We start from the raw sequence: 27,516 nt of genomic DNA on the forward strand, positions 1-27,516 counted from the left end.
GGCACCTTTTGCATCCACGTGGCACGCAGAGTCTCAACAGCATAAGGCGAGAACATGGCCAGAAAAAACACAGCCAGAACACAGCCAGTTGGTTACAACTGGTTACGGTGTTGCCGGATGGCACCTACCATATCCACGTGATGCTTGGATGGTTGCTGTCACTTGAGAATGCAGTGGGACAGAATCTGTTGTGTCTGCATGATACGTTGCTGGGTGGCGTCAGGCTGAAACACAGCTGGTGAGAACATAATATAAGAAGCATAAAGCCACCTATAGGCAGGTGGAAGGGGTGGGGGATAGATCCAACAAACCCCCGACTTTCATGGTGGAGTCCAGTGTTCGCTTCCCATAGAAATGTGTTTTTTTCCCCAAAACCTTACCATGTGCCTTCATCTCCTAATTCTAACCATCTGTGACAGCATGTGTGTTTGTTGTTATCCTGGCGTTGGTTGCCATGTGCTTTTGCTGTCTGAACATACCCGTAGACCACCATGTGCATTTGTTGACATCATGGTAGCAGCATCCTGGAACGTCAACAGCAGACGCTTAGCTGCACTTCGCTTGCTCAGACAAATCCTAGTGCAGCAGTGGACTAAATGGTGCTGTTTTGTGACTAAGTAATAATTCTTTGTTACAATAATAAATTTCTTGTGAGCATCTGTACTTGAGTTGTTATATCTCTGTCATACATTTTTATGGATTGGAATAAAAGTATTTTACTTCAGTATTTATTTATTTCTATGTCCCTCAATGTTTTTGCTACTTCGTTTAAGAGGATTAAGTCCTTCAAGTTGTGAAGAGGACTGACTGCCTGGTGGATCAGTGGACAGAGCGGGTGCCCCATATGTAGAGGCTGTGTCCTCACTGCAGTGGCCACGGGTTTGATTCCAGCCTCAGCCCTTCGCTGCTTGTCACCCCCCCTCTATCCCACTTTCACACTTGTGCTGTCATATAAATTTAAGGCAAAACACCCCAAAAATATCTTGGTTTTTTTTAAAGAGTAATCTGCGCTCCATGTTTAAGGTGGTTTATGCGTGAAGAAGAAACAGACTTCATAATCCTCTGAATTCTGACCGCTTGTTTTTTTTTTTTTTCAAAAGCAGTATTTACTTATAGTTTTACTTTTGATACCTAATCCCATTTGACAAAGTATTAAGTATGGTAAATATCAGATACATTAACCTTTTTCAACCAGGATTAAAAATCACATTTAGACTTCTTTCACAAGTATTTCAACCTTTGAATGCAGAGCAAACTGGTTTGATTTTTTTTTTCAAAAACATGAGGAAAAGGACAGTAAACAACATGGCAAGAAATAGCCATCAAATTACATGAAATTATATTTAGAAAATTATTTTTGAAAAAGCTGTTGAAAATGAAGCATATTTTCAACTATCATAGATCTATATGTAAAATTATTTTACAAATTTAATATAATTTTGTGAATAATTTTTCCAGGTGTTTATTTTAACTGTACTTTTTCCTTTTTCTTTTACTGTTTTGTTGTCAATTTTCATGTAGTGTTCTCGCACTATTTTCTTACTTATTGTCTTCTTCCTATATTTTTTAAAGAAATCAAGCTATTTTTTTCTAGGTTTTTAAAGGTCAAGACTTTTACTCAAATAATATTGTAATGGGTGACTTTAACTTTAGCCATTTGCTGGTAAAATATCTGTACTCTAATTTTTCCTTTCAGATACTTCATCCACCGATGGGACTGAACGATTTTGCACCTTTAAACGGTGAGAGGGGCCTCAGAGAGCTACCACTGTGTTTTAATACAAAGTTGAATCACGCAGCTAATTTATTTAGCCAACTTTGATTTAGTTGTGACTGTAATTACTTAGAAATATCAACTTGCAAACAAAACCAACCCCTCACTCCCCATCTTTGCGCACATCCCCCTCCGTGCATTAGTCCCTGCCAATAAAAATATGAAACGAAGCAGTATGCAGCCTCAAAAAGTAATGGTTGCAAGGAAAAGAAGTTTGAAGCAGCAAGATTTCCACCTCAAACTGATGCAGAAAATGGCACAAATTAGCGCATAAAAATCTGCCAGAAATGAAGCTCAATATGTCCCATCCCCTCAAAATGTTACAACAAAAACCTGCATCCTCGCCATCCACTGTCTGTTCCAGGGGCCCACAAGCAATTAACAGAACACATAAAACACTGATTTACAGGACTTTTATTTATATATTTATATGCAGCTCTTTAATTTTAATTCAGATGCACTGCATGTCATTTTCTTTTATTTTATTTTGGAGTATAATTTTTACTCTCTCATATTTATATCTCTTGATTTTTACAATACTTTCTCTTAACCTTAATTCTTGCCTGGCCTTTTGTCTGGCTTGTATTGTTTTTATTATTATTATTATCATTATTATTATTATTATTATTATTATTATTTCACATTTATTTTGGAACTAAAACTGTAAACCCCCATTGTTTTGCCCACAGAAACTATAGTTTTTGAATCATTGTATGAAGGCAATATAGGAAGCACAGATTATGCATCTATGAAGACTAAAAGTTGGTAACTTTTCCAACACTTTCTGAATTATTATAGACTGGAAAAAAAATGAGAAACTTTAAAGGACTGAGAAATACTGATATCTAGTGGATTGAAATCAAGGCTCAGGACTGGATTACTACCACTGTTTGGGTGCACAACCTCAGATAATACAAGAAAACCTCAGACAGGGCAGTACTAGGACTAAATAGATTGGAGGAAAGTGTTTAGGGGGCACATGTCACCAGTAGGTCACATATAGAAGAGTCTACTAGGGACAGGCCCAGGGGCCCAAAGTGTAAGCCATAAAAATGACAACAATGATAAACAAAACCACAAAAAAGCCACACATATAACTCTACATGCAACAAAAAGACTTCAAGGACACAGAAGGAGATGCAGGGGAATCATAAAGAGACTATAATATACCTCAAAGAGACAGAAAATGATCTCAGATAGACACAACCAACCACAAATAGATGCAAAGGAAATACAAAAAGACACAAAACGACTACAATGATGTACAAAGGAACTACAAAGAGACACAATACAATACATAATATACCTCAAGGTGTCAAAGAGGCAAATGAGTACAAAGAGACACCAAATCATTACAAAGAGACAGAAAACACAGAGCACAAAAAAGATTTTAAAGAGATGCAAAGGAAATACAAGGAGACAAGAAATAACAAAAAAGACACATACCTCAAAGAGACACAAAACGACTACAAAGAGATACAAAACCAGTAATAAGACACAAATATAACTCAAAGGGAAACAAAAAGACTTCAGAGACAAAAAAACTACTACAGACATACAAAGGAACTACAAAAGGACACAATATAGCAAAAAAGAATACAAATAAACCTCAAACAGACACAAAATTACTTCAAAAAGGCAAAACTTCAAAGAGATGAAAAGGACTACAAAGAGACACACTATTTCTATAAAGAGATGCAAAAGATCTAAAAAAGAGTCATGAAATGGCTACAAAGATATACAAAACTTAAAAAAGAGTCACAAATATAGCGCAAAGGGAAACAAAAGACTCCAGAGACACAAAAAATGACTACAGACATGCAAAGGAACTACAAAAGGACACGACATCTCTATTAAGAGATGCAAAAGATCTACAACGAGTCTTAAATCAAATCTTAAATAGACACAAACAACCACAAAGTGATGCAAAGAACAGACAGAGACACAAAATGACAACAAAGACATACAAAGGAACTACAAAGAGACATAAAACAACCAAAAATAACTCCACAAATATAACTCAAAGAAACACAAAATGACTTCAAAGAGGTACAAATAACTATAAAGAGATGTAAAAGAGCTACAAAGAGACACAAAATGACCACAAAGATATACTAAATCACTAACAAACTCATAAATATAACTCAATGCACACGAAAAGACTTCAGACACAAAAAGATGACAGAGAGATGCAGGAGAATCACAAGGAGACAGAAATATACCTCAGACAAACAGAAAATGATCTCAAAAAGACACAACCACAACCACCAAGAGATGTAAAGGAGCGGTGATGGGGCCCTTTGCAAAGACCTTCTGTGACCAGGGGTCTATTGTCTCCTAATTCCCATATTCGATTGAATTTATCCTATAGCCTAGCTAAGAAACAGTTTTATTGATGCCATTTTGAGAAGTTTTTACAGTTTTTACATTTCCTCAGTTTAAAACTGAAGTGCCGTTTTCGAGCAGTTTGTCCGTTTCTGCTGAGTTTGAAGTGAAGTCGGTGAAAAGAAGACAAAACACCGCCATCTTGTGGAGAAGCTTCTTCCGTGTGATTTCGGTGCGGTCACGCCCACTAATGCATCCTCATTTCTATCCAATCACAGAGGAGGGACGGTGTGATGCCTTTAAGAGCATGGCATTTGGCAATTGGTAATTTTTACTCTCTAGTCGGCAGCTTTTGTGTCCCTAGTCTGATGCCACATTTGTTAAGTTGTAACACCTAACTGTCCGTATACTGAACCACTGTAGGTGGGTGCAGCTGTGGCTGCTGACTTTGTCCCCGGCCAGGCAGTATAGCAGCGGGGCCCGTCCACAGGAGGACAAGGTGCTTGTAGATTTTATTTGCAGACAGATTTGCGTCAATATTGTGTAAACGGATCGACAGTCCGTGTGTTACTGTGTAATCTATATATATAAAACACCCTCCACAAATACAAAAACCTAAAAACCTAAAAAGTAGCCTATTCTTCAAATAGGCTAATATGGTTTCGACCCCCAAAAAACTGAGCAAGAATTTGTTTCAAGAAAATTACCTGAAAATTAGCACAAAAAATAGTGAAAGTAAAAAAAAAAAAAAAATTTAAAAAAAAAGAAAAGAAAAGTGCTTAAAACTTTTGAATGATGTAAAATCCTAAAAACTTTTCAAGGTCATTTTCTAGTTGTTTTTTTTTTTTTTTTAACTGTTTTTAAGGTCATTTTCTTGTGCTTTTCCCTAAAGTCTTGCTGATTTGGGGATCATGTCTTCTTTTGTTGCTCGTTGCTTTCTTCCTGTGCTTTTGATCGGAATCAAGCCAGTTTGCTAAAGTTTCAAATAGTTAAACAACTGTTCCTTTTGGGACAAAAAAAGTTAGCCTTTAAATTATTATTATTATAATAATTATTATTTCACAGTTTCTAGCCAGACTTAACCTGTAACACGTGCTTTAAACTATATGTAGAAGCCTTTACACATTTTTTGCAAAAAGTTATATTTATTTTTTTCAGAAAAAAACAACATTTTTATAAAAATACATACTGATTTTTAAACAACAAAATGGGATGAAAGGCAGTCGAGATCATATTACGAGGAGTACTTGAACGCATCACGAGATCTCACCAACTGTCATGGCGTCTCCCTTGAAGGGGGATATGTGCTGGAGAAAGTAGCCGCTGTCATTTATTCCATTTGTCCCGTGCACCGAGCAGCTTACCCCGGCTGAAGACGCTTCCAGGAGCGGATAGAGACCATGGGGACAGTCCATGCTAAGGTAAGCTCCGTGTCCTCCTGACAGCTGGCCTGCAGTGCTTTTTCCACCATGACCTCCCTGCCCAGTCCCAGCTGAAGGCTGCAGCGTCTGTACTCCATGTCCTGTCCCTCACAGCTGGACATAAAGACCCACAATTAAGACAAGTGATGGCTGGACATGCGTGTACATCGGCGAACTGTGTCCTGAAATATGCAGCTATGTCCTCAGCTAATTTAAATAGCCGCAATGCTACTAATTCAAGCGAGGCGGGTGCTTTAAATGTAAATATCACCATATTTAAGACACAATACGTCATTGTGGTGATATATCAGCCTTTGATGCTTTCATACGATATTTATAGACAACAACAACACAATAAGCCGGTCATTAGCCCCTAACAGCGTCATACATTCAAGAAATGGTTTCACTTTTAAGATTATGACCTCTATCAGCACCTCATAATAACTAAACCCCCCAAAGATCCAAGTGTCAATATTCATCTTATATTTACTAAATCAACTGACAGGTTATCGCTGCTGTGTGCAACCATGACGGAGGATGAGGGCCATGTTTAAGAAAAAAAACAAGTTAGATTTAGAGAATAAAGTCATAATAATAATGCTGTAATATTTTGAGAAAAAAGTACATCATTTTGAAAATAAAGTTGTGATATTATATGAAAAAGATTTAATATTTCAAAAATATGAGAATAAACTCATAATATTGCGAGAGAACAATTTTCAAAATTTTATAGGAAAAAAAGTCATAGTTGTAGGAGAGTAAAGTCATATTTGTACAAGAAAGGGGATATTATATTATAAACTATAAAACAGGCAAGAGCACAGGCAGCCTCCTTGGCAACCAGGGGCAATGGTTGCTGAAAATATGTTTATTTCCATAATATAATATCCCCTTTCTTGTAAAATTCCAACTTTTTTCTCATAAAACTACAATTATTCTTGTAATATTATGACTTTCTTTTTATTAAATTATTTATTTTTATTTAAAAAATTCTCGTAAAATTACAATTTTCTTTTTGGTAAAATTACGACTTTATTCTGATTTGTTTGATACCAAATTATCAAACAAATATATTAAATGAATTACAAATGTGTGTTTTTTTTCTTTCCTCCTGGAAAGGTTCTTTTGAATGGGTTGTTAGTTAGAAGCCTGGAATAAGGTCTGTGGTTAACACAAGCTGAAGACACTTTCATGTTTTGTTCTATGACATAAAATACAGCAGTAAATACTCCACTGTGAACTTTGAAGTTTTTATGCGTCTTAAAAAAGGCAGTTGCTAACAAGTGGCTAAATGAAACTACATAACGTCATCATACTGAACACGGCTTTACAGTCTCGTAGTGTTGGTGACGAGACTGCAGTGCAGTTTGTTGTAGCCTAACATAAGCTTTTCACTTCTGGCTATTGCATTTAGGCTTTAAAAATCTCCTAAATGTTTCTCATTTATGGCAATATCTTGCTGAAAAAAAACGTGTAAGTATCATAAACGTTTGTTTACCACAGAGCTTATTTTCTTCTATAATCCAAAATCAAATGGAAAAACCCAATAGACTTTTTCAGGAAGTAACCGGGGCGACGTTCACCACCTCACTTTTATACTTAAATTTAACAGAAAACAAAACTAAATACACCAAACAAAATAGGAATGCATGATATTATATTAAGATTAAATTTTGGCACTTTTACAAAGCATTGCTGTGCTTATCATCTCTGCAGAGTCTGGATCCTCTCCCGATGCATGGCAGGGACTTGGGTGTCAACCCTGATGACCTGGTGGAGCCTCCAGAACTGGAGCAGGAGTCCAAGCAAGAGATCCTCGAAAACAAAGATGTAAGTAGTAGCAAAAGTAGTAGTCAACATATTATCGGCCTGGCTGATTACTGGGGCCGATATTTGGCATTTGGCCAATTATTTGTACCAGTATTTTATTTAAATGATCACTTATATTATTAATTCATTAAAAAGTGCATAGAAAGTGTCAGCATGGGAAGAACCTTTACTTTGTAAAACTGCAGGGAGCTATTTTTATTCTTTTTTTTATTTCAATTTTCACTTGACTTTATATAAAAGTTTTTGGGAACTTGCTCTATATGATGTTTTAAAATTTCCGTTTTGATGAAACATTTGCTAAAGGCATTTGAACAAAGTTCTGTGTTGGAGTTATTTATTTTCCAAATTGTTAATATTGACAGAAAGATTTTCATTTATATTGTAAATGCAAATCAGTTCCAAATATCAGTTATCGGTCTCATTAACTCCTAATAATTGGTATCTGCCCTGAGAAGCCAATATCGGTGGACTCCTAAGCAGAAGTATGAGTATTATAATGGCTCTTATACAATATAAATAGAGTAGTATTTATAGTTAGTTAGTAAATGTTGTAGTCAAACCTCGAGTCTATCTGCTGATTTGGAAAAGGAGTTTAGATACAATATCATTTAATATATAATTACACAGACATTATAATCTAAACCGTTAATGCTTTGAAACCTGCAGCAACATCACTTTTCTTGTGCTGCTTTCAAACACCTTTCACAAGTATTTAAACCTTTGAACTCAGAGCAAATTGGTACAGTTTCTTTAAAAGAATTTCAAAATAAGACGTGCACATACCATAGTGGGTGCTGGATCCAAGATGAACAAATGTAAGGAGATAGAGATCCGCACTTCAGGAAGCTCCCATTAAATGATTTTTACTCTGCAAAACAAATTTTCAGGGGGTTTTTTTCAGTTAAGTTTTCACAGTTTTCTGGTGAGTTGCCTCTTTGTCTTTGCAATTTCTTCCAAAACATGGGAAAAAAGGCAATGAGCAACTTAAAAAATGGTTCACAAATTGCAAGAAATTAGCCGAGAAAATGTTCAAGGGAAGAAAAACATATTTATAGCTAATTATCATAACTGCATGTTTATAATTATGTTATAGAATTATTGTTATTTTAAAGAACTTTTCCAGGTCATTTCCATTTTGATTACTTTTTTAAAATTAATTTTTAGGCAATTCTCTAGTTCTTTTTACAGATTTTTTGCCAGTATTTGGGTCATTTCCTCTTTTGTGGCTCATTGCCTTCTTCCCATGTTTTTGAACAAAATCAAGCCACTTTGCTCACATATCAAAGGCTTATATTAAGAAAGGGTTATTTTTAATAACTGTCAGAGTCAAGGAAAATCTTGCACTTTCACTCCTGCGGGAAAAAATGTCAGTTTTCGTGTGTATATAATGTGAAAGTAATCCAAGTAAAATATGTTTGGTTGCAGGTGGTCGTCCAACATGTCAACATTCAGGGTCTGGGACGAACTAAAGAGGACCTGCTCGGCTACGAGATCTCTGATGTTTTCAACGCCAAGAACCTCATTGATGTAGGAGTTTATAATTGCACTGCACAAAGGATAGTTCAGATTTTTTTTTTTTTTTTTTTAAGTGTAATTGTATGACGACAGAAGGGCAGTTTGGAAAAGCAGGCTGGAGTCCGACACAGGCTTAGCAATGTACTGCTGTGGAGAGGGTCAGAAACAAAATGTATTTTAGCCAACTAAAAAAGTCTCACACCAAAAAATGTACATCACTTTAAATGGATGCTATATTAAGAGTATTTTTACTGCTTTATCTGACCATCAGACAAGCCTTTGCATCAGTTAAGTAAAGCTGTTATATCACTATCGTCAAAGCCAGACTCTACTGAGGAAAGCAGTGATTTTAGCTGAGTGAATACAGGAGCTGCTGGTCTAATGCTGCCTTAATCAGTCATTTTGTTAATGTTATTGTGTCACTTTGGTGTTTAAAAGTGTCAATTCGGATTCACCAAACTCACACAATAACACAAACAAAGTAACTGATCAAAGCAGTAGTAGTCCAGCAGTTCCTGTGTTCAGCGAGCTAAAATGACAGACTGGAGTTTGGTGGCTTTGATGAGAGCATAAATGGTGAACTGAAGCAGTTAGCTGCTTCACCATCGGAACAGGCTGTTGAGAGGAAAGGTAAAGTGGTGAAAATACTTTCAATATAGCATATACTTAACCTGATGTTGATTTTTTTTTTTTAGCTAGCCAAAACACTTTCAGCAGCGACCCCCATCCAAAGCAGTACATTACTTAGCTTCAGTGGCAGTACTCCTTCTGCTTCTCCAAACAGGGAGTGGGTTGGCAGTTATCTTCTGTAGCTAATACAGCTATTACTGATAAGTATCTGATGCAACCCCACCACAAAAAATCCAAACTATCCCTCTAAAGCATCCAAGCACTCTGACGTGACCACGTTTCTGAGTTTGATGGAGAGTCTGGATGAGGGTTCTGTTTCTCGGTTACAGGTGATGAAAAAGTCTCACATTGCCAGACAGAAGCTGCTCCGCCTGGGAATCTTTAAAGAGGTGGAGGTCCTCATCGATACATCTGAAGGTATCTCCTTTACACCCCAATTTGAAAGAGAACATTTTCCCAAATTCCTTCTTTGTCATTGACACAGGTTTCTGAAACATGCATATGTTAGACAGTTTCGTGGATGACCTGCCTAACCTCGGGTTTTGAAATAGTGACACATAAATTCATCTTCTCAGTATTTGCGTTTTGGGAAATAACTGGTTTTGACATGATTTGACCACACAGTGTTTTTCTACGTGATAATGACTGCATTACAAACCCTCCCCACCCTGATGGGTTGTCCCTCCTCAGGTTCAGACGCTCTGCCCAACGGTTTGGATGTAACATTTGAGGTGACGGAGATCAAGAGACTGACAGGAAGCTACAACACCATGGTTGGCAACAATGAAGGAAGCATGGTGAGAGATTCAACACTGACCTTGAATTCACATCAGTGTTAGCAGACATTTGACATGTCGCAGCAGAAAAGCACTGCTGCTTTCATTTTTCTGAAACTGCCTCTTCTCTCCAAAATTAACGCTGTAAAAGCACTGAGCAAAGCCCTTTTACATTACAAAATCTGTGTTGTCAGATGCTTGACCTTTAAATGTAGCAGAGCCCTCATTAACATGTTGTTGATTGCACATGAGCTTTTTTTGATATCACAAGTTAAAGCTGCTGTGAAAAATCTGTGATCATCATCAGAGTGAGTTCCAAGTTAATCACACAGGAGGAATAAGGATACTTGGTGCTACAGCAGTGGGACAAAAACCTGAATGAGCCTGAATAATCACAGCGCTAGCTAGCTCTAAGCTAACATTTTTTGTCCGGTCTTGCAGGTTCTGGGTCTGAAGTTGCCCAACATGTTGGGTCGAGCTGAGAAACTCACCTTCCAGTTCTCCTACGGGACCAAGGAGACATCATATGGCCTGTCTTTCTTCAAGCCCCAGCCAGGACACTTTGAACGAAAGTAGGGACACAGCAGTATATCGCTTTCACACTTCAGACTTTTTTCAGGTTTTTCCATTTTAAAAGATGGTTTGTTTTTGGTTTGTTTAACCAAAAAATCCTTCATTTTTATTTTAAAGGGGAATTTAATTATTTTTACACCTGGACTGTTTTTCCCCATTTTATGTGACTCATGGGAACAACTTCTTATGAAATTGTTCCAGTATTGAGTAGGAACAAAGTGAATACAATGTTTTCAAGACAGCTGATTATTAAATCCTGGATTACAGGTTCAGGCTTAATTCACCACCCAGACACAGTTTTGGAGTTGCGTTTATTCACACGTGGTGTCCTCTGTTTCAGCCTCACCCTCAACTTATACAAAGTCACTGGTCAGTTCCCATGGAGCTCCTTAAAAGAGACGGACAGAGGAGCGTCCGCAGAACTTAATGTAAGAGGCTACGTAGATTTCTTTGTCTTTCTTTCTTTTTTTTTGACATGCTCTGGCAATAATCTTTTAACATTTAGAAATAGTAGAAAATTGCACATGTTGAAAGAGAGTTGGTGAATCTGTGTAACTTTGTGGACATGCATGCTTTTTATTTGTGTACAGCATTGTGTAACTGAGACTTATATTTGGCTTCATGCAACACTGCTGATGCGCACAACTGTTAAACCATGCAGGATAAACTCATTATCAACAAGTGTAGCTGGTGTGTTAATCTCAAAATAATTGGCAATATCAATTAAAGAATTTTCTTCTTGGACATTTTTTCCTAGCTTTATGAAAAGTAGTTTTCTAAATCCTCTGATTTCTTGCAATTTGTCTTACCACGATGCTCATTGTTTTTTTCCGTGTTTTTGAAAGAAATCCTGCCCATTAGTTCAGAGGTTTTAATATTTGCGAAAGGCGTCTGAAAGCAGCACAAGAAAAAGGGAAGCGGCTCCAGGATTCAAAGGGTTAAACTAAAAGCACCCAATGTTAAGTTCTCCATCTTCCTGTCCTCCTGCAGTTTCCTCTCTGGATGACCGATCACACGTTGAAGTGGGAGGGTGTGTGGAGGGAGCTGGGCTGCCTGGCACGCAGTGCGTCCTTCGCCGTGCGAGAAGAGAGTGGACACTCGCTGAAATCTGCCCTCTCTGTAAAGCTGGAGCCTTTCTCTACCTATTAGTACACCCAGAATTTCACATTTTATTCTTTAATATCATTTATTATCTTCTAAAAAATGTTCTCCATATTGACCTGTCATGTGTATTCGGTAATTTTCTGGAAATGTTTATGCGGGTTATATAGACATTCTGTCCACTGTGCACCAGTTGAGCAGAGCTCCTGTTGTGTTTGTTTGCAGCACACTGTGTCAATCGATTCAAGGAATTCTTCCATTTTCCCCAGCAGAGGTGCCTTACTGCGGATCAACCAGGTAAACACACATCTGTGTGTCGATGGATCTGCCTTGCCATGTCTCAGTATTTTGACGCCCCAAACGACACTTTAGGGCATGTTAACAGGAGTATGGAGGGTTGCATGAAAATAGGATCATTAGTGGAATTTTCATTAGTCATATGAACAGCGTAATAGAAATATTGGGCCTCATTCACCAACTGTTCATAAGAAGATATTTCTTCTTAAAACCCAATTACACATATTTTTTTGAAGAATCTGACATTCACCAATGTCTACTTGTTTGGGATTTGTTCTTGATTAAGAAAAGAATCTACGCACACAAAAGAGCACTGTATGTGCAGAATAACGGGTCACTGAAAAGGTTAAGATAGCATCTTTTTATTCATTTCTAAATCTTGAAATTAAACACAACACAAACACCTCAGTTCACATCAGTTCCATTAATGGGAGCCACGACATCTTAACCTCTTCTCAGCTCCTTGTTGATGAGTTGGAACTCAACACATTTTACAGTGGAGTTTTGAGACATTAATGATGAGCTCTTAGGACATTTTGGGATTTATGCTCAACAGCAGAAGATGTATTTTTGAGATTTTTCTCTACCATAAAAGATCTTGTGTGTTTGCCCTGCAGGAGCTGGCCGGGTACACAGGTGGAGATGCCAGCTTCTTGAAGGAGGATTTTGAGCTGCAGCTCAACAGACGGCTCTTCTGGGACTCAGTAAGACAGAAATAAGTCACTCCAAACCTGTTAACCCAAGCCTGTGGGAATTGCCTTGATTCAAAAGAAATACATTTTTTTTTAAAAGTACAAAAAATAACCTTAAAATAATAAAAAAAAAAAAAAACAACCAAAAAATTTTAAAAAAAAACAACAACAACAAGGAAATAACCAGAAAAGAAGAGCTTTAAATATTTTTTCTCTAATATAATTTTAAATATATAATTGTTATCATTTTAAATATCGTTTAGCTTCAGAAATCTTCTCCGAGCCTTTTAAAAATAAATAAAGTTGAAAAGGTCAAGTTCAAAGGTATAAATACTTGTGGAGGTGTGTGAATGCAGCACAAGAAAAGTGACGCTGATCCAGGTTTCAAAGTGTTAAACATGATTGGCTTCTGAAAGCTGCAACTTATCTTTTGATGTAGTTTCTGTTGTTCTGCAATGGCATTAAAGAGCCACCAGTGGGCGGTAAAGCAGCACTAAATGAGCTAAAGGGGAAACTTGTCCTGTATTGCTGAAGACTTTACATGTAGGGTTTTTGTTTAATCTTGCACTCAGGGTCAGGACACATACCTGTCACACCGGGCTGATTGCTTGTCCTGTGTTATTGCTGCTTGAAGAACCGCTGATATAAACAACTTCACATCTTGCATTTTTTGGGGGTCATGATCAAAAAACCCTTGCCCCAAACAACTAGAGATGTATTGTGATGTTTAGATATGAAAAAAACATTGAATTGTGTTGCTATTCTAAGCGATTGTAGCCCAAAGACTCCTAAGGCACTTTAAAATATACAAATCAATGGTATACTCTGTATCTCTATTTTTAAAAAAAAAACATGACTGATAATGCCTGTCTTTTGCTCTTCACATTAAGCAAAAATATGAAAGCAGGACTTTAACTGTGTGGTTTAATTAGTTTAATAATAGTTTTCTTCAAGTACATAGCACTTCATAACAAATTTATTTTAGATGATGTGGAAATCTTTGTATGGGATATCATTTTAAAAACTTGTGTTCATAAATATGGTAATTAAGTATTTAATTACCATATTTATATGAATACACTAATATATAGCAATATACACAGATTGCTTTGCTTTGAGCCTTTGAATAAAGGCTTCATGTCGTGTCCACTCAGGTTTTGTCTGCTTCTCTGTGGGGTGGGATGCTTTATCCCATTGGAGGACAGCCATCCTGCATCGCTGACAGGTACATGTGAATTATCCCACAGTGGTCATCTGGCTCTGACACACCAGCCATGCTAGACACGCCAATCCCACTCAGAAGTCTTTGGGGCTCTTCTGATGACATTGCTCTCAAAATGCTAAACATGCATTTAAAAAATGTATTATTAGCTTCTTAATAATAATCAAGATTTACATTTGGAAGCTCTACATGTAAATGGAGCCCATTTCTTTAATTTTGTGTCATTTGTCACCCAAACATCTCAATTTTTTTCATAGTATTTTTGCTTTAAATTTATGCTATTGATGAGGATGCTGCAGTCTGAGTGGATGGTTTCATGACAGTTATGTGTTGTGTCCAGGTTTTACCTTGGAGGTCCCACCAGTGTACGAGGGTTTGGGATGTACAGCATCGGGCCACAGAGTGAAGGTAGAAAATGTTCACACTGTCCGTTTTTAAATGAAACAAATTGCTTTAGAATTTTAGTTGAAGTTAAAATGATGAGGAGTTTGGAGCAGTGATCAGCTGTTCTTTAAATTGAGACTATGGTCAATAACGACAGGTCCTGTCCCAGATGTAAAGCAACGACAAAAAGCTTCTTACTAGGACAAAAAAGAACATTTTATCAACACCATAGAAGTGCATCGATGTGGGCTACCTGGTGACATTGTGGTTAAGACACTTACCATATAATGAGACACGTATAACTGCAGACTGGTTAGCACTGTTGCTTCACAGCAAGCGGGTCCCTGGTTCAATCCCGGGTTGGAACGGGGTTCGGTCCGTGGGCGGGGGCCCTACTGTGCGGACTTTGTATGTTCTCCCCGTGTCTGCGTTGGTTCTCTCCGGGGTCTCCGGCTTCATTCCACAGTCCAAAGACATGCAGCTCAGGTTGATTGGTGACTCTAAATTGCCCTTAGGTGTGACTGTGAGCGTGAAAGGTTGTCTGTCTATTTGTGTCAGCCCTGCGATAGTCTGGCAACCTGTCCCGAGTGTACCCCGCCTTCTGCCCGATGACAGCTGGGATTGGCTCCAGCCCCCCCACGACCCTTGCGAGGACAAGCGGTTACGGAAAATGAATGAATGAATGAATTTTACTTACCCTAACCTTAACCACCTCTCTTTAAAACTAATGCTTCATAGCAAGCCAATCGCTAACTTTACATTAGCATAAGTCAAAACATGTAGTCTTCCCATTATCATTACCCTAACATCAAGCCTTTCTGTTAATGTCATAATTTATAGCTATCTGATCACTGACCCAGCATGAGTGTAACGACATGTAGCCTTCCCATTACCCTTACCTTAATGTCTCTCTTTTAATGTTATGCTGTATAGTTAGCTAATTGCCAACTTAGCATTAGTGTAGCGAGATTTAGCCTTCCAATTGCCCTTTCTCTTAACTCAACTGCCTCTCTTCCCTTGGTTTAATACTCTGTATGTGTGTTACAGGTGACTATCTGGGTGGAGAGGCATACTGGGCAGGTGGTGTGCACTTGTACACTCCACTGCCCTTCAGACCAGGCAAGGGCAGCTTCGGAGACCTCTTCAGAACACACTTCTTTCTCAACGCAGGCAACCTCTGCAACCTCAACTACGGTGGGTTGACTGAAAGTAGTGCTAGATACATTCAGAATCTGGCAAAAATGTCACTTTTATAATTCTAAACCATTACATAGAAATTATAAGATGCATGTAATGTTTAAGATCAGTTTCGACTAATAAACACAGTAAAGATAAAAACACGCTATATAAAGATTACTAATTTTGTCCTCATTCAGTGTAGACACACTGCATTTGTCTACATTGCATTTCAGAGATTCAGGGAAACTGTCAGTGTTTTTCGATGTCCTAGGTGGGTTGTAACATGGTGGTGTTTCTGCAGGTGAAGGTCCGCGGGCACACCTTCAGAAGTTAGCCGAGTGTATCCGCTGGTCGTATGGAGCCGGTATCGTGCTGCGGCTCGGGAACATTGCCAGACTGGAGCTAAACTACTGCGTGCCCATGGGAGTCCAGAGTGGAGACAGGTACACTGCTGTTTACTAACACAGCGGCACACTTCTGTGCTGTTCACTAACAAAGCGGCACACTGCTGTGCTGTTCACTAACACAGCGGCACAGTGCTGTTCACTAACACAGCGGCACACTGCTGTGCTGTTCACTAACACAGCGGCACAGTGCTGTTCACTAACACAACGGCACACTGATGTTCACTAACACAGCGGCACAGTGCTGTTCACTAACACAACGGCACACTGATGTTCACTAACACAGCGGCACAGTGCTGTTCACTAACACAACGGCACACTGATGTTCCACTAACACAGCGGCACAGTGCTGTTCACTAACACAGCGGCACACTGCTGTGCTGTTCACTAACACAGCGGCACAGTGCTGTTCACTAACACAGCGGCACACTGCTGTGCTGTTCACTAACACAGCGCACAGTACAGGAGGAAGGCTCACTCATGGTGTTTTAATGGCATTCACAAATAAAAGACTGGGATATTTTAGATCTGTGATTCTCAACTTTCTTGAAACCAGATAGTTGATTTCATTATTATTCATTATTGCTGAGTTCACCATTTTGAAACCTGAGCAAACTGACAGGATTTCTTTCAAAAACACACGTGAAGAGGGTGATGAGAAACTTAACAACATTGGCCCAAAAACTAGCATATTAGTAAAAATTTACATTAGAATTACCCAAACTTTCTATTTTTTTTCTTTTCTTCTTCTTCTTCTTCTTCTTCTTCTTCTTCTTCTTCTTCTTCTTCTTATTATTATTATTATTATTATTATTATTATTATTATTATTATATTTTATTGTTGTTACTTTTTGTATTTATATTTTTTCTACAGAAATTTTTTTTTTTTTGATTTCTAGTTTTTTTATTTTTAGTATTATTATTAGTATTTTTTTTTTTTTATTAATATACTTTTTTAAATTTTATCTATCCTTGTGTGCTTTCACTTGTTTACCTGCTAACTAGTCTTTTGGCTAGTATTTTAATTTATTAATTTATTACCTTTTAAGCACTTACCTTTAAGCACTCTAAGCACAAAACAGACTTGAAGTAAAGTTTTTGTAAGTCTTCTGACTGCTAATAAAAACAAATTTAAAAAGAAAAAGAAAATTACCTGAAAGTAAGAAAAAAAAGTAATACAGTAAAAAAAACTAAATTAACCAAAGAAAGTGCAAAAAAAGTAAAAAAAAAAACCAAAAAAAAAAACATTTCTGTAAAATAATCTTATATACATAAGTCAGAGAGTATTGTTTTCCTGAGATTTTTCCCTTGTTTTTGATCATATCTAATAATTCCCCCAGTATTTTTTAGATGTCCTTGTCATCTTTTACTAATCATTTGCAGTTTGCTGGACATGTCTTGCCAAAGTTGCTCATTGTGTTTTTTTCTGTGTTTTTGAAAGAAACAAATCAATTTTGTCGTGATTCAGAAGTTTAAATGCTAGTAAAAGGCATCTAAATACAACACAAGAAAACTGATGTAAACATGATTTACTTACACCCTCTTTTGTTTGCCCAACTAACCTATTTAAATGTGCATGTGGCACCTTTTCACATCAATGACAAACACTCCCCAAGAACACATCAAGGCTGAAATATATTGCTTCTAGTGGCCCCCAATGTTCTCTGAAAGCCCCCTGCGGAGAGGTAAAAAACCTGCTAACATCTTGCTTTTTAATGCAATGAGAGTGCATACGATCAGCATTGATGAGCATAAAACACTCAGGTGAATTCAGAGGTTTCAGCTCTTTCTTTTGTTGCTGTCTTACTGACAGAAACAAACCCCCACATACAAGCAGACAGAAAGGCAGACTCTTGTGCTGCAGCGCTGTGTTCACGGGCAGTTGGAATGCAGTCTATCGCATATATTTAGCGGGTTTACCTGTGTTTGAAAAACCTGTGTGCACACACTAATTTTGGTGGGAAAGGGGTATCAGATGAAGTAGATTAGGTTGAACCAACTTGTCCCCATTCATCTAAAGTTTAGGCATTTTTACTGCAAAAAAACAAAAAAAACAAAAAGAAACTTGTTGACCTCCCAGAAAAATGGTGCAGTTCCGCCCGTGTACAACTGCTTTGACAACAACTCAACAGCTTTCCAGACCTCTGTAACTCACTCCTTCTCTGTGATTGTGGCTAAAGGCTACATTAGCAGCTATAAGCTTAAAACACTCACATCTCTGACCAAACTGTTGATAATCAAGTTGCATTGTGGGTAATATATGTGGCAGATTTTGACATGGAAGTAGAACTAGCAGAGTAGAAAAAGATAAAATCTTAAGTTCTGCAGCATCAATTTTGATCTTGATTTCAAAAGTCTACATACAGCACAGTGTAATATAAGGAAGTCTTGAGGATGACAATAACTCCTCTTTCTTCCCTCCTCTCACAGGATATGTGACGGTGTCCAGTTTGGAGCAGGAATCCGCTTCCTGTAACCTCATCGCCCCAGTGCTCTCAGTACTTCATCAGAGGCTGTGATGTGAAAAGGGAGAATGTCTTGTTGTTTGTCACCTGTAACGTGTTGTAGAGTGTGTAACACTAGCATGGGTCCTATGGGAAATGTGCCTGACCCCCTAAATCCCTCCTTTGATATGCACCAGTCAGGGCTTTGGAACAACAAAGTGCCAGTGCTAGGTCCAGAGAACTGGAGAAACTTTCACAGTACAAACTAAACCGACTCAAGTAAAGTAACCAGATATATGGTCACATTAGCAGCAACCTCAAGACACAACAACAACAGCAAAAATACAGTCAGAATCTTTGACAAATTCCAACAGTATGTTCTCTTCAGTCAACTCTAGAATAATGGGGTTTTTTTTTAAATTTAAGCCACTGTGTCTTTCTCCGTGTATTGAATTCTCCAGCACTGGCACTGTGTGTGAAAAAGTCATCTACCAGTGATTTCACCCACTATGTTTCCTGTGGTGACACAAAGTAAATTATTTTCCAGAACGTTAATTAGTTTTTGGGCATGTTCCCTGTTTGCCTTCCGGGACTGCTTCTCATCTGGGAGCAACACTTGTTCATGATTTTGTTTGACAGTTCACCACACACTCTTCTGACCTGATGAGTTTTGTGAAGTTTTATTGCAGTAGCAGTGAGGGGATGAATCGAGAGAAACCAGCACTTTTTAAACAAAGCAGCGGTGTTGGAAGGGAAGCGACCCTCATGCCAAAGTAGTTTGTCAAAACGCAAAGAACAGCGGGTTGATCTCTAGAGGTGGGGACCCCCCTGAGCAACATCCACCACCAGTGCTCTTACTGTTAGTCCTCTTTTTGATGTTGAAGATATTCACAAATAAATCACAGCTGCTCCCCTGGTTTCTCTTTGGATCCTTTGTAGTTTCTCAAATACACATTCAACATCTAGTGGGATATTCATTATTGCTTCATATTCCTTGCCTCTAAAGAAAGTTATTTTTCTTATTTAAGGCTGTATGTTTATGCCTCTTAGCCATGGCCAGAGGCATAACACTTTTGCGTTGTCTATCCGTTTGTTCATCCCATTGTGAACACGATATCTCAAAGGAATTCTTTCAAATTTGGCACAAAGGTCCACCTGAACACAAGGACTAACTGATGAGATTTTTGGCCACAGGTCAAGATTATTGTGACCTTGTCCATCTCATTCTCATGAACACAGTTTCTCAAAAAGACTTTGAAGGAATTTCCACAAATTTGACACAAACACATACTTTGGACTCAAGACTGAACTAATTCAGTTTTGGTGGTTTAAGCTGAGGGTCACTGTGACCTTAGCTTCATGTCTTTCTGGTAAACATGATATCTCAAGAAAACGGAATTTCTTCAAATTTGGTACAAATGTCCTCTTGGGCTCAAGGATTAACTGTTTAGATTTTGGTGGTCAAAAGTCAAGGTCTCTGTGACCTTGCATTCATTTCTTTCTTGTATATGATATATCTCAAGAAGACCTTGTGGGAATTTTTTTTTAAATTTGGCACAGTCTTTACATTGAACTAATTTGGAGGTGAAATGTCTAGGTCACTGTGACCTGCATTCATGTTTTTCTTGTGAGCATGATATCTCACAAAAAACATGATGGTATTTCTTTGAATTTGGCACAAAACCACTTGGATGCAAAAATGAACTGATTAGATTTTGGTGGTCAAAGGTTAGGGTCAGTGTGACCTTGCATCAATGTCTTTTTTGTGAATGTGATATCTCAAGACAAACTTGAGGGAATTTCTTTTAATTAAGTACCAATGTCCCTTTGGACTCGATGAATAAAATTAAATTTTGGTGGTCAAAGGTCATGGTTACTGCGATCTCACAAAACATGTTATGGGCCATCAATCAAGAAATCATGCTAATCATGTAGATCACGTGATTATATGACAATATTTTATATCAAGGTCAACAGTCAATTTTGACATCATAATCATCCATGAAAATACATTTTTGGTCATTATTCAACACTTCAACTCAAAACAAACAGAATTTGTGACACTAATCTTGGGTGCCCACCAAAAAATGGTTGAAGTTGAAGATGTGTGACACATCCATGATTTAGAATCTCTGCATCAATATCAATATTTGAAGCGTTGTCTACTGGCATGCCTACATATGACATACATATACTATGTATAGACATGGATTTAAACTGTAACTGCAACATGACTGGTTTACGAAAACACAACTATGAGGTGGTAATTCTAGTTTAAGACTGACCTTGATCAGGTCCATGACTTCTTGTTCACATCACATGTGTCCATTATAAAAGTTAGTAACTTAAATTTGTAGCAGTCAGTGACATCAGTTAAGCAGTTTTGTAACAGCACAGGGCCATTATAACGTGATTTATGAATGGTTTTATTGCTTTTTAAGGGACATCCAATTGGTGGAATAAATGTACTTTCCAGGAATTTATCGGGTCTACAGGGCACAGTCTAGCCTGACAGAAACATATCCTTTTCCAGGTGGCATGACTGCATGTGTCACTTCGCTGCCTCCCTGCAGCTTGTTAGCTGATTGAACCTTTGCTCTGCAGAAACCTGTGCAGGGCAGCTGAGTGTGGACGGTGCTAGATTTGTGTTTGATCAAAGGTTGTTCTGTGTGGGAGTCTGGGCAGGTGTATATCAAGTGAATGCTGTGAGGTCAAGTGTAGTAAAATTAGAATAAAATTACTTAGAAGTTTAACTTTACCCTGGAGAAAGTGTTGCAGAAGGACACTGTATTCTTTAACAACTTTTGCCAAAGGGATATCTCAGCCCAAGTCAACCTTAGATCTTTAGAACTGCAAAATGAAGAGTGGTGCGTAACAGTGATATTGTGGTTAAGTATTGTGCAGTTTGTTTTATATATGGTCGATTGAGCCATTGCCATTTTACACACATGATCCTTAAACCTTGGCATTGGCCATCAGACAGGTACAGAAAGGTTTACGGGTTAATTTTCTACCATTTGCAGGACTACATAGTGAGAGCCAGCACAAAAATTAAGGACTGTTTTATAGTCTCAGTAGAAGTAAAACAAAAGAATGAAAAAATATTTAAATCCCAAACTACGGGTCAAAAGTCCACTCATGGCCTGGGGTACCCCAACCCAGACCCTCCAGAAAAGAAGTTAAAATTTCGAAAACCTATTTACTACTTTATGGCAAAGCAGTATATTAAAGCCACCAAAGCTAATATTTCTGACTCTAGAGTTCTGGAAATCCTGGATGAAGGGCATGCTAGCACAAGTGATTCTTTCTGCAGCCCTGACTATCTAGTTTGTTCCTGATCTGTTTGTTGGCTGATCCAAACCACACATACTCCAGTTTAACCAAATTAGATTAGAACATTGATGCCACCTAGCAAACCAGCCTGCATTTCCACCAGTTTTACGCAATCAAGGATCATTGGAGGATGTTGCACAATGCACAATAGAAGTAGCAATAACAGTAGCAAAATTGTGTATTACAGTAATTACTGGCAAATGTTTGTCCTTTTATTACACATATTTGTTTTTACCAAAATACAAGTATGGACCATCTATTCATTAGACTTTATGGGGACTTATGGGGCAGCCTCTAGCTTACCTGCTAGAGTGTGTGCCCCATATGCTGAGGCCTTTGCAGCAGAGCAGGTTCAATTCCAGCCTGTGGCCCTTTGCTGCATGTCATTCCTCCTTTCTTTCCCACATTTCCTGTCATTCTATAGCTGTCCTATCAATAAAGGGAAAAATCCCCTACAAATAATCTTTTCTAAAATATAAGACCACTCATCCTTTTTTTCTGACCCTTTATCACTTGACTTCTCCATTTCTGCAATCTCCAGGCTCTCTTGCCAATCTCTAGAAGATGACACACCCACAGATGTCATCACAGTCCGCACATCAGGTCAAGAAAAACCTGCTCTTTTTTGGTTTCAGCTGAGAGCCAACTTTTCAGGTTCCCAACCAGTTTATGGATTAACAGAGTTTTCATGTTTCAGGTCTGGTTGCAATCCACTCAAGGGTCCACCTGTATTCCTATGCAGACATCTTCGTGCAGCCCATTTTTGTAAACACGTGAACTGTTCACATAGCGGGTGCGCGGACTGCACAACCTTTAATAACAAAATATCTCTTGTTCCACGCTCTAGTCCGTTCCAAAACTCTGCTGTCAAGACAGCTACAGTGAAGTTAGTTTTAAGTTGTAATTAAGAGACATTCACTTAAGACCCAGTGGCGTTGTCTTTGTTTCAATTTCACCTGTTGTTGGTAGCTGGCGGATAGCAGGCTCACCTCCTAGCTCCCATGTTTACGGTTTAGGCTTACCCTGGACCCTTAATTGTACTATGCTTCATACGTCCAGGTGATTTCAGCACTCCATGGACATTCAGTACGAAAATAATCTCTGAGCTTTGAGGCCAATGGCCTTTGTGTCATCTACGAACTTCAGGAGTTTCATGGATGGATCTCCTGGAGTGCAGTTGTTGGTGTAGAGTTAGAAGAGCAGTGGGGAGAGCACAATTCCCTGGGGAGCACCAGTGGGGATAGTCGGGTGCTGGATATGATTCTCCCTAGCCAGGCCTGCCTCTGGTCTGTCAGGAAGTTTGTGAGCCAATAACAGTTTGGCCCATGCACTGAGCTGGTAAGTATGGAGTGTCTGACTTCTGGGATGATGGCGCTGAATGACAAGTTGAAGTCCACAAATGATCCTCGTGTATGTCCCTGGAAAGACAAGGTGTTTCCGGATGTTTTGCTGTCCCATGTTGACTGCATCATCCACCTGTTTGGCAAACCGCAGGGTGGTCCAGCAGGGGTCCTGTGATGTCCTTCAAGTGAGTCACCTCCCAGCTCCAGTCTCTTGAGGTCTTCATGAGCACAGAGGAAAGGGCAACAGGAAGGTTTTTTTGAGGACTGGAATGATTGTGGAGCGGTTGAAGCAGCAGGTACAGTAACTGCACCGATCGGTCTAACTGATCTGTTGGAAATCCGTGTGAAGATGGGGGCCAGCTGGTCAGCACAGACTTTCAGACGGGGAAGACAAACTGTCTGGGCCAGGTGCCTTTCTTATCTTCTATCTCTGAAAGAGCTGTCACACATCCCCCACAAAAATCCTGAGAGGGCAACGGGGAGGGGTGAGGGGGTTGTTGATTGTGTGATGTTTGAGTCAGAGTGGGTGAGGGGTGTGAGGGTAGTATTATCAACCCTACAGTAAAACACCAGGTGTCATTGGCCAATTGGTGGTTCTCTACAGGTTTCGGGGGATGGTCTCTAGCTTCAGAGTCATTCCTCTTTGCATCTCTGATCTCCTTCATCAGTGTGTCTCTGGCCTCATTGTACCAGAGTCTGTCCCCCACTTCTCCAGGCCTCCTCCTTGGCCTGAAGCTGCACGAGTTTTGCAGTAAACAAGGGTTTATTGTTGATATACGCAGGAGGTTTTAGTTGGCACATACCTAATGAAAGATGTCCTAGTGTCAGCGGGTTTATCCAGGTCTGAAGAGGCAGATTAAACAAGCCTGTAACTCCAGTTTTGCCTCGTTGGTTGGTCTCCTCACAGTCCTGACCATGGGCTTTGCAGATTTTAGTTTCTGCCTGCATGCTCTGAGAAAATGAACCAGATAGTGGTCAGACTCCCAAAGCTGCATGGGGGACAGGCCGAGTGGCACCTTTTAATGTTTAATAGCAATGGTCCAGTGTGTTCTTATGCTTGGTGACACACTTTAATGTGTTATCTGAGTTTTGGGACTTTGTTTTCTCAGTTAAAGACTAAGAATGACTTGTGCCTTGTGAACTTGTGCCTCATGTTAGTTTTCTGTTTAGACAAGTGTATAGTGAACTCGGCCATCTTAAGTCAACCTTCAATCTTTAAAATCACTAAATAAACAGCGGTACACTCTCACCATTCTATGAAATATTTTGTGGTTAAATATTATTTGGTTTTTTTGTAGGCATGCTTAGATGTTAGCATCAGCTTGGTTTGCTCATCAAAAAGTGTTGGGTTGTTTCAATAATAAAACAACGTAATGTTTTATAATCCTTTGTTATGATTTTTATTTTAAAAAATCTTGATTTGTAAGGTATCTGGAAGCTAAACGTTTCACAGAAATGTAGTAAAGTAAAAGGTAAAATAGTTCCCTCTTAAATGTGGTGGAGTAGAAGAAGTGGTATGAAAAGAAAAACCCTCAAGGCTCAAATAAGGTGCAAATACCTCAAATTCATATGTAAGTACAGTACTTGAGTAAATTAGTTACATTCTACAACTGGAATTACGTAAACTATATAAGAAAATAAAAATGTGTGCATTATGCTTTAATATCACCCCAGTGTGTAAAACATGAAAAATGTAAAATATGTAAAGTGTGTAAAAATGGAATGGAATTTTAAAAAATATAGAAATATTAACCTTATGCTACATAACACCTTACTCTTTATCTCAAGTAAAGATTTAGGAATATAATAAATGTATAATGAATATCATAAAAAATATAGTGATCTCGCTGTGATCCCTGACAGGAAGTGTTTTACAGTCCAGAGGAAATTTGATAACCCTCCTACATTATTACATTGCTCAAATGAGCTGTCCAGTTACATACCATTAGATAAAATCAACTACAACATAAGATGTAAGAGTCAGGACTTTCTAAAAAAATATGGCAAACACTTGTAGATTTTATTACCATTGGTTGATAATATGTGTTATAATGCATTTGTCATTTGTGGCCATGTATGTTATTGTTTAGATCTCCAGTGGGAATTATGATGCAGTATGGCACATTTCCTTATGATCCAAATGTCAATCAAATCGTGTTAATCTGTGAAAACATTTTTGTTTCTTCCTTTTCATTATTTATGTTTTTCTTTGTGTTTATTTTGTCCTTTATACATGAATGCAATGCAATGCAACTAACTTTACAGACAGTGTGGCCTTCAGAGTTTTATGAATTCACACGCGTGACGGCGCGGCCGAATAGGAACACCTCTCCTCAGTATTATTATTATTATCATTATTATTATTATTATCATCACTTGCACCATGGGGTGGAGGGTGGGCTTGAATTTAATCAAATAAAACACCAAATGAATAAAGAAATATAAAAAAAAATTGAATTATGCTACAGTGTACAACACAATATAAGAATAATACATATGTGCATCATATGTTGGATACATTCAAGACTGGTGTTGGTATGAATAAATTAGGATGCAATGCAATGCAACTAACTTTACAGACAGTGTGGCCTTCAGAGTTTTATGAATTCACACGCGTGACGGCGCGGCCGAAATGGTAGTAAGCACCGCGGGAGCGCGCACGTACGCTGCCAGGCAGCACGTCATGTGTGTCTGCTGCTTTCGAGTATAAGCTGGCTGTGGCGAGCCCGGACCACGGCCACTCCTCTGACTCTCACACACTGACCCTCACACACTCTCAGTCAGGTGTGTGTGTGGCCGGCAGCACATACCTCCGCAGCAGCTTGGACTCCTCCTGCAGCGTTTGAATTTATTTTTATTTTTGATATATTTTTTATACAGAAAAAATACCGCCATTATGTTGTGGACGGCGAGTCAAGTCTTAAGGAAATTCTCCACCTCCTCCGTGAGTAACGCTGCCTCTGCTGCAGCACACAATGAGCACTGCATGTCATACTACTGTTGCATACATACATGTCAGCTCGCGGTGACGGGAGGTAGACTGAGCAAGGCTCGACACCGATCAGTGAAGCCGAGTTCATGTCCAGGTCCTCACAAGTCACCGTGCTTCCATATTTTCAGAACAATCATGGTGTATCTGTGCTAGATTGCCACGTTACGTCCCCTCCTGTCTCTCTCCCTCTCTCTCTCCTGCCCCCTCATCTCTCGCCCTCTCTCTCTCCTCTGCGCTCTCCCTCTCTGTCTGTACGCTACTGTACAAGATCTGGAGGAGTTGCATCAGCATATGAGCTCCACACTCAGGGGCTTACTGTAGATCCGATCCTGCAGGCAGCTCACAGGAAGCAGGCTGTGCACCATTCATGCATAGGGATTTGCTGTCTTTTGCACTGTGATTTCTAAGTGCGCTGTTTCACTGCAGAAAGTTGCTTTGAATAACAGCTTTAAAGAAAACAAAAAGTTTATTTTGAATGCATCAGGAAGCACATTGCAAAACGCACTGTTCTAGTCCTGGACGGTGCCTCGTGAGCTTGACAGGAGCGTTCATTACAGCAACCTGAGACCTCCCTGCACACATGTGCTGCTGCAGTCAGATGGGAGGGGGCTGCCGTAACTTCTCCCTCTGTGGTTTAGGGCTGTGTTCTCTGTCAGCCAATAGCTTCTCTTAGAGTTGGCTTTGACCAACAGGGAGATTTAATGACTGTTGGAACAGGGGTGGATGTAGTGATTTGGGGGTCCAGGGAAAAGGCAAGCATGGGGCCCCCTGAATCCCACACAAGCTGTTTTCAACTAATACATTATTTTTTTTTATACAAATGTCTGACAATATAATTTATTAGTTGATGATTAGATGAGAAAGTGTTGACTATTTTGGTAATTGATTAGTTTATTAACCCTTAGGGCCCCCCTATGCATACTTGTAATGCTCTGTGCACAAATTGAAATTTTCAAAATCAAGCTGGTTTGTTTTTTAATGATGACACTATGTTTTTTGAATAAAAAATACAAACTGTAATGTAATGTAATGTAATGCATGTAGTAAATTCTTTTTTAATTTACTACATGCTTAGTAGATTTTTTAATTATCACAGCCTGGGATATGTCAGTGATTATCAGAAACATTGATTTTTTATACATACTCACACTTATATTGCTCTGCACACTAAATGCACTTTAAAAAACCAGGCTATGAAAATTGTTATACATTAATATGATTTTTCTACTTTAATTGCGTTTATTTTTTTAATTGACATCAGTCCTAATCATAATTTTTAGA

General features: G+C 38.6%; 2 protein-coding genes across 2 annotated transcripts in view; both read left to right on the top strand.

Moving 5' to 3' along the window:
- Positions 1–5,373: 5,373 nt before the first annotated feature.
- samm50l (sorting and assembly machinery component 50 homolog, like) lies at positions 5,374–19,486 on the top strand. The gene is made up of 15 exons (XM_042511686.1): positions 5,374–5,520; positions 7,237–7,350; positions 8,776–8,877; positions 9,825–9,912; positions 10,186–10,292; positions 10,713–10,843; positions 11,185–11,272; positions 11,835–11,963; positions 12,171–12,242; positions 12,860–12,946; positions 14,089–14,159; positions 14,497–14,564; positions 15,588–15,734; positions 16,021–16,162; positions 18,554–19,486. The coding sequence occupies exons 1-15, from the start codon at positions 5,500–5,502 to the stop codon at positions 18,597–18,599; spliced, it is 1,413 nt and encodes a 470-aa protein (XP_042367620.1). The 5' UTR covers positions 5,374–5,499; the 3' UTR covers positions 18,600–19,486.
- Positions 19,487–25,952: 6,466 nt separating this feature from the next.
- The window catches only part of aldh1l2 (aldehyde dehydrogenase 1 family, member L2), a 31,558-nt gene continuing 29,994 nt past the window's right edge, over positions 25,953–27,516 (top strand). The window contains 1 exon segment of the mRNA XM_042511508.1: positions 25,953–26,187. Coding sequence (XP_042367442.1) covers positions 26,140–26,187 — 48 coding nt within the window. The 5' untranslated portion in view covers positions 25,953–26,139.

This window comes from Plectropomus leopardus, chromosome 22, assembly GCF_008729295.1.
Source record: "Plectropomus leopardus isolate mb chromosome 22, YSFRI_Pleo_2.0, whole genome shotgun sequence".
NCBI classification, from domain to species: Eukaryota; Metazoa; Chordata; class Actinopteri; order Perciformes; family Serranidae; genus Plectropomus; species Plectropomus leopardus.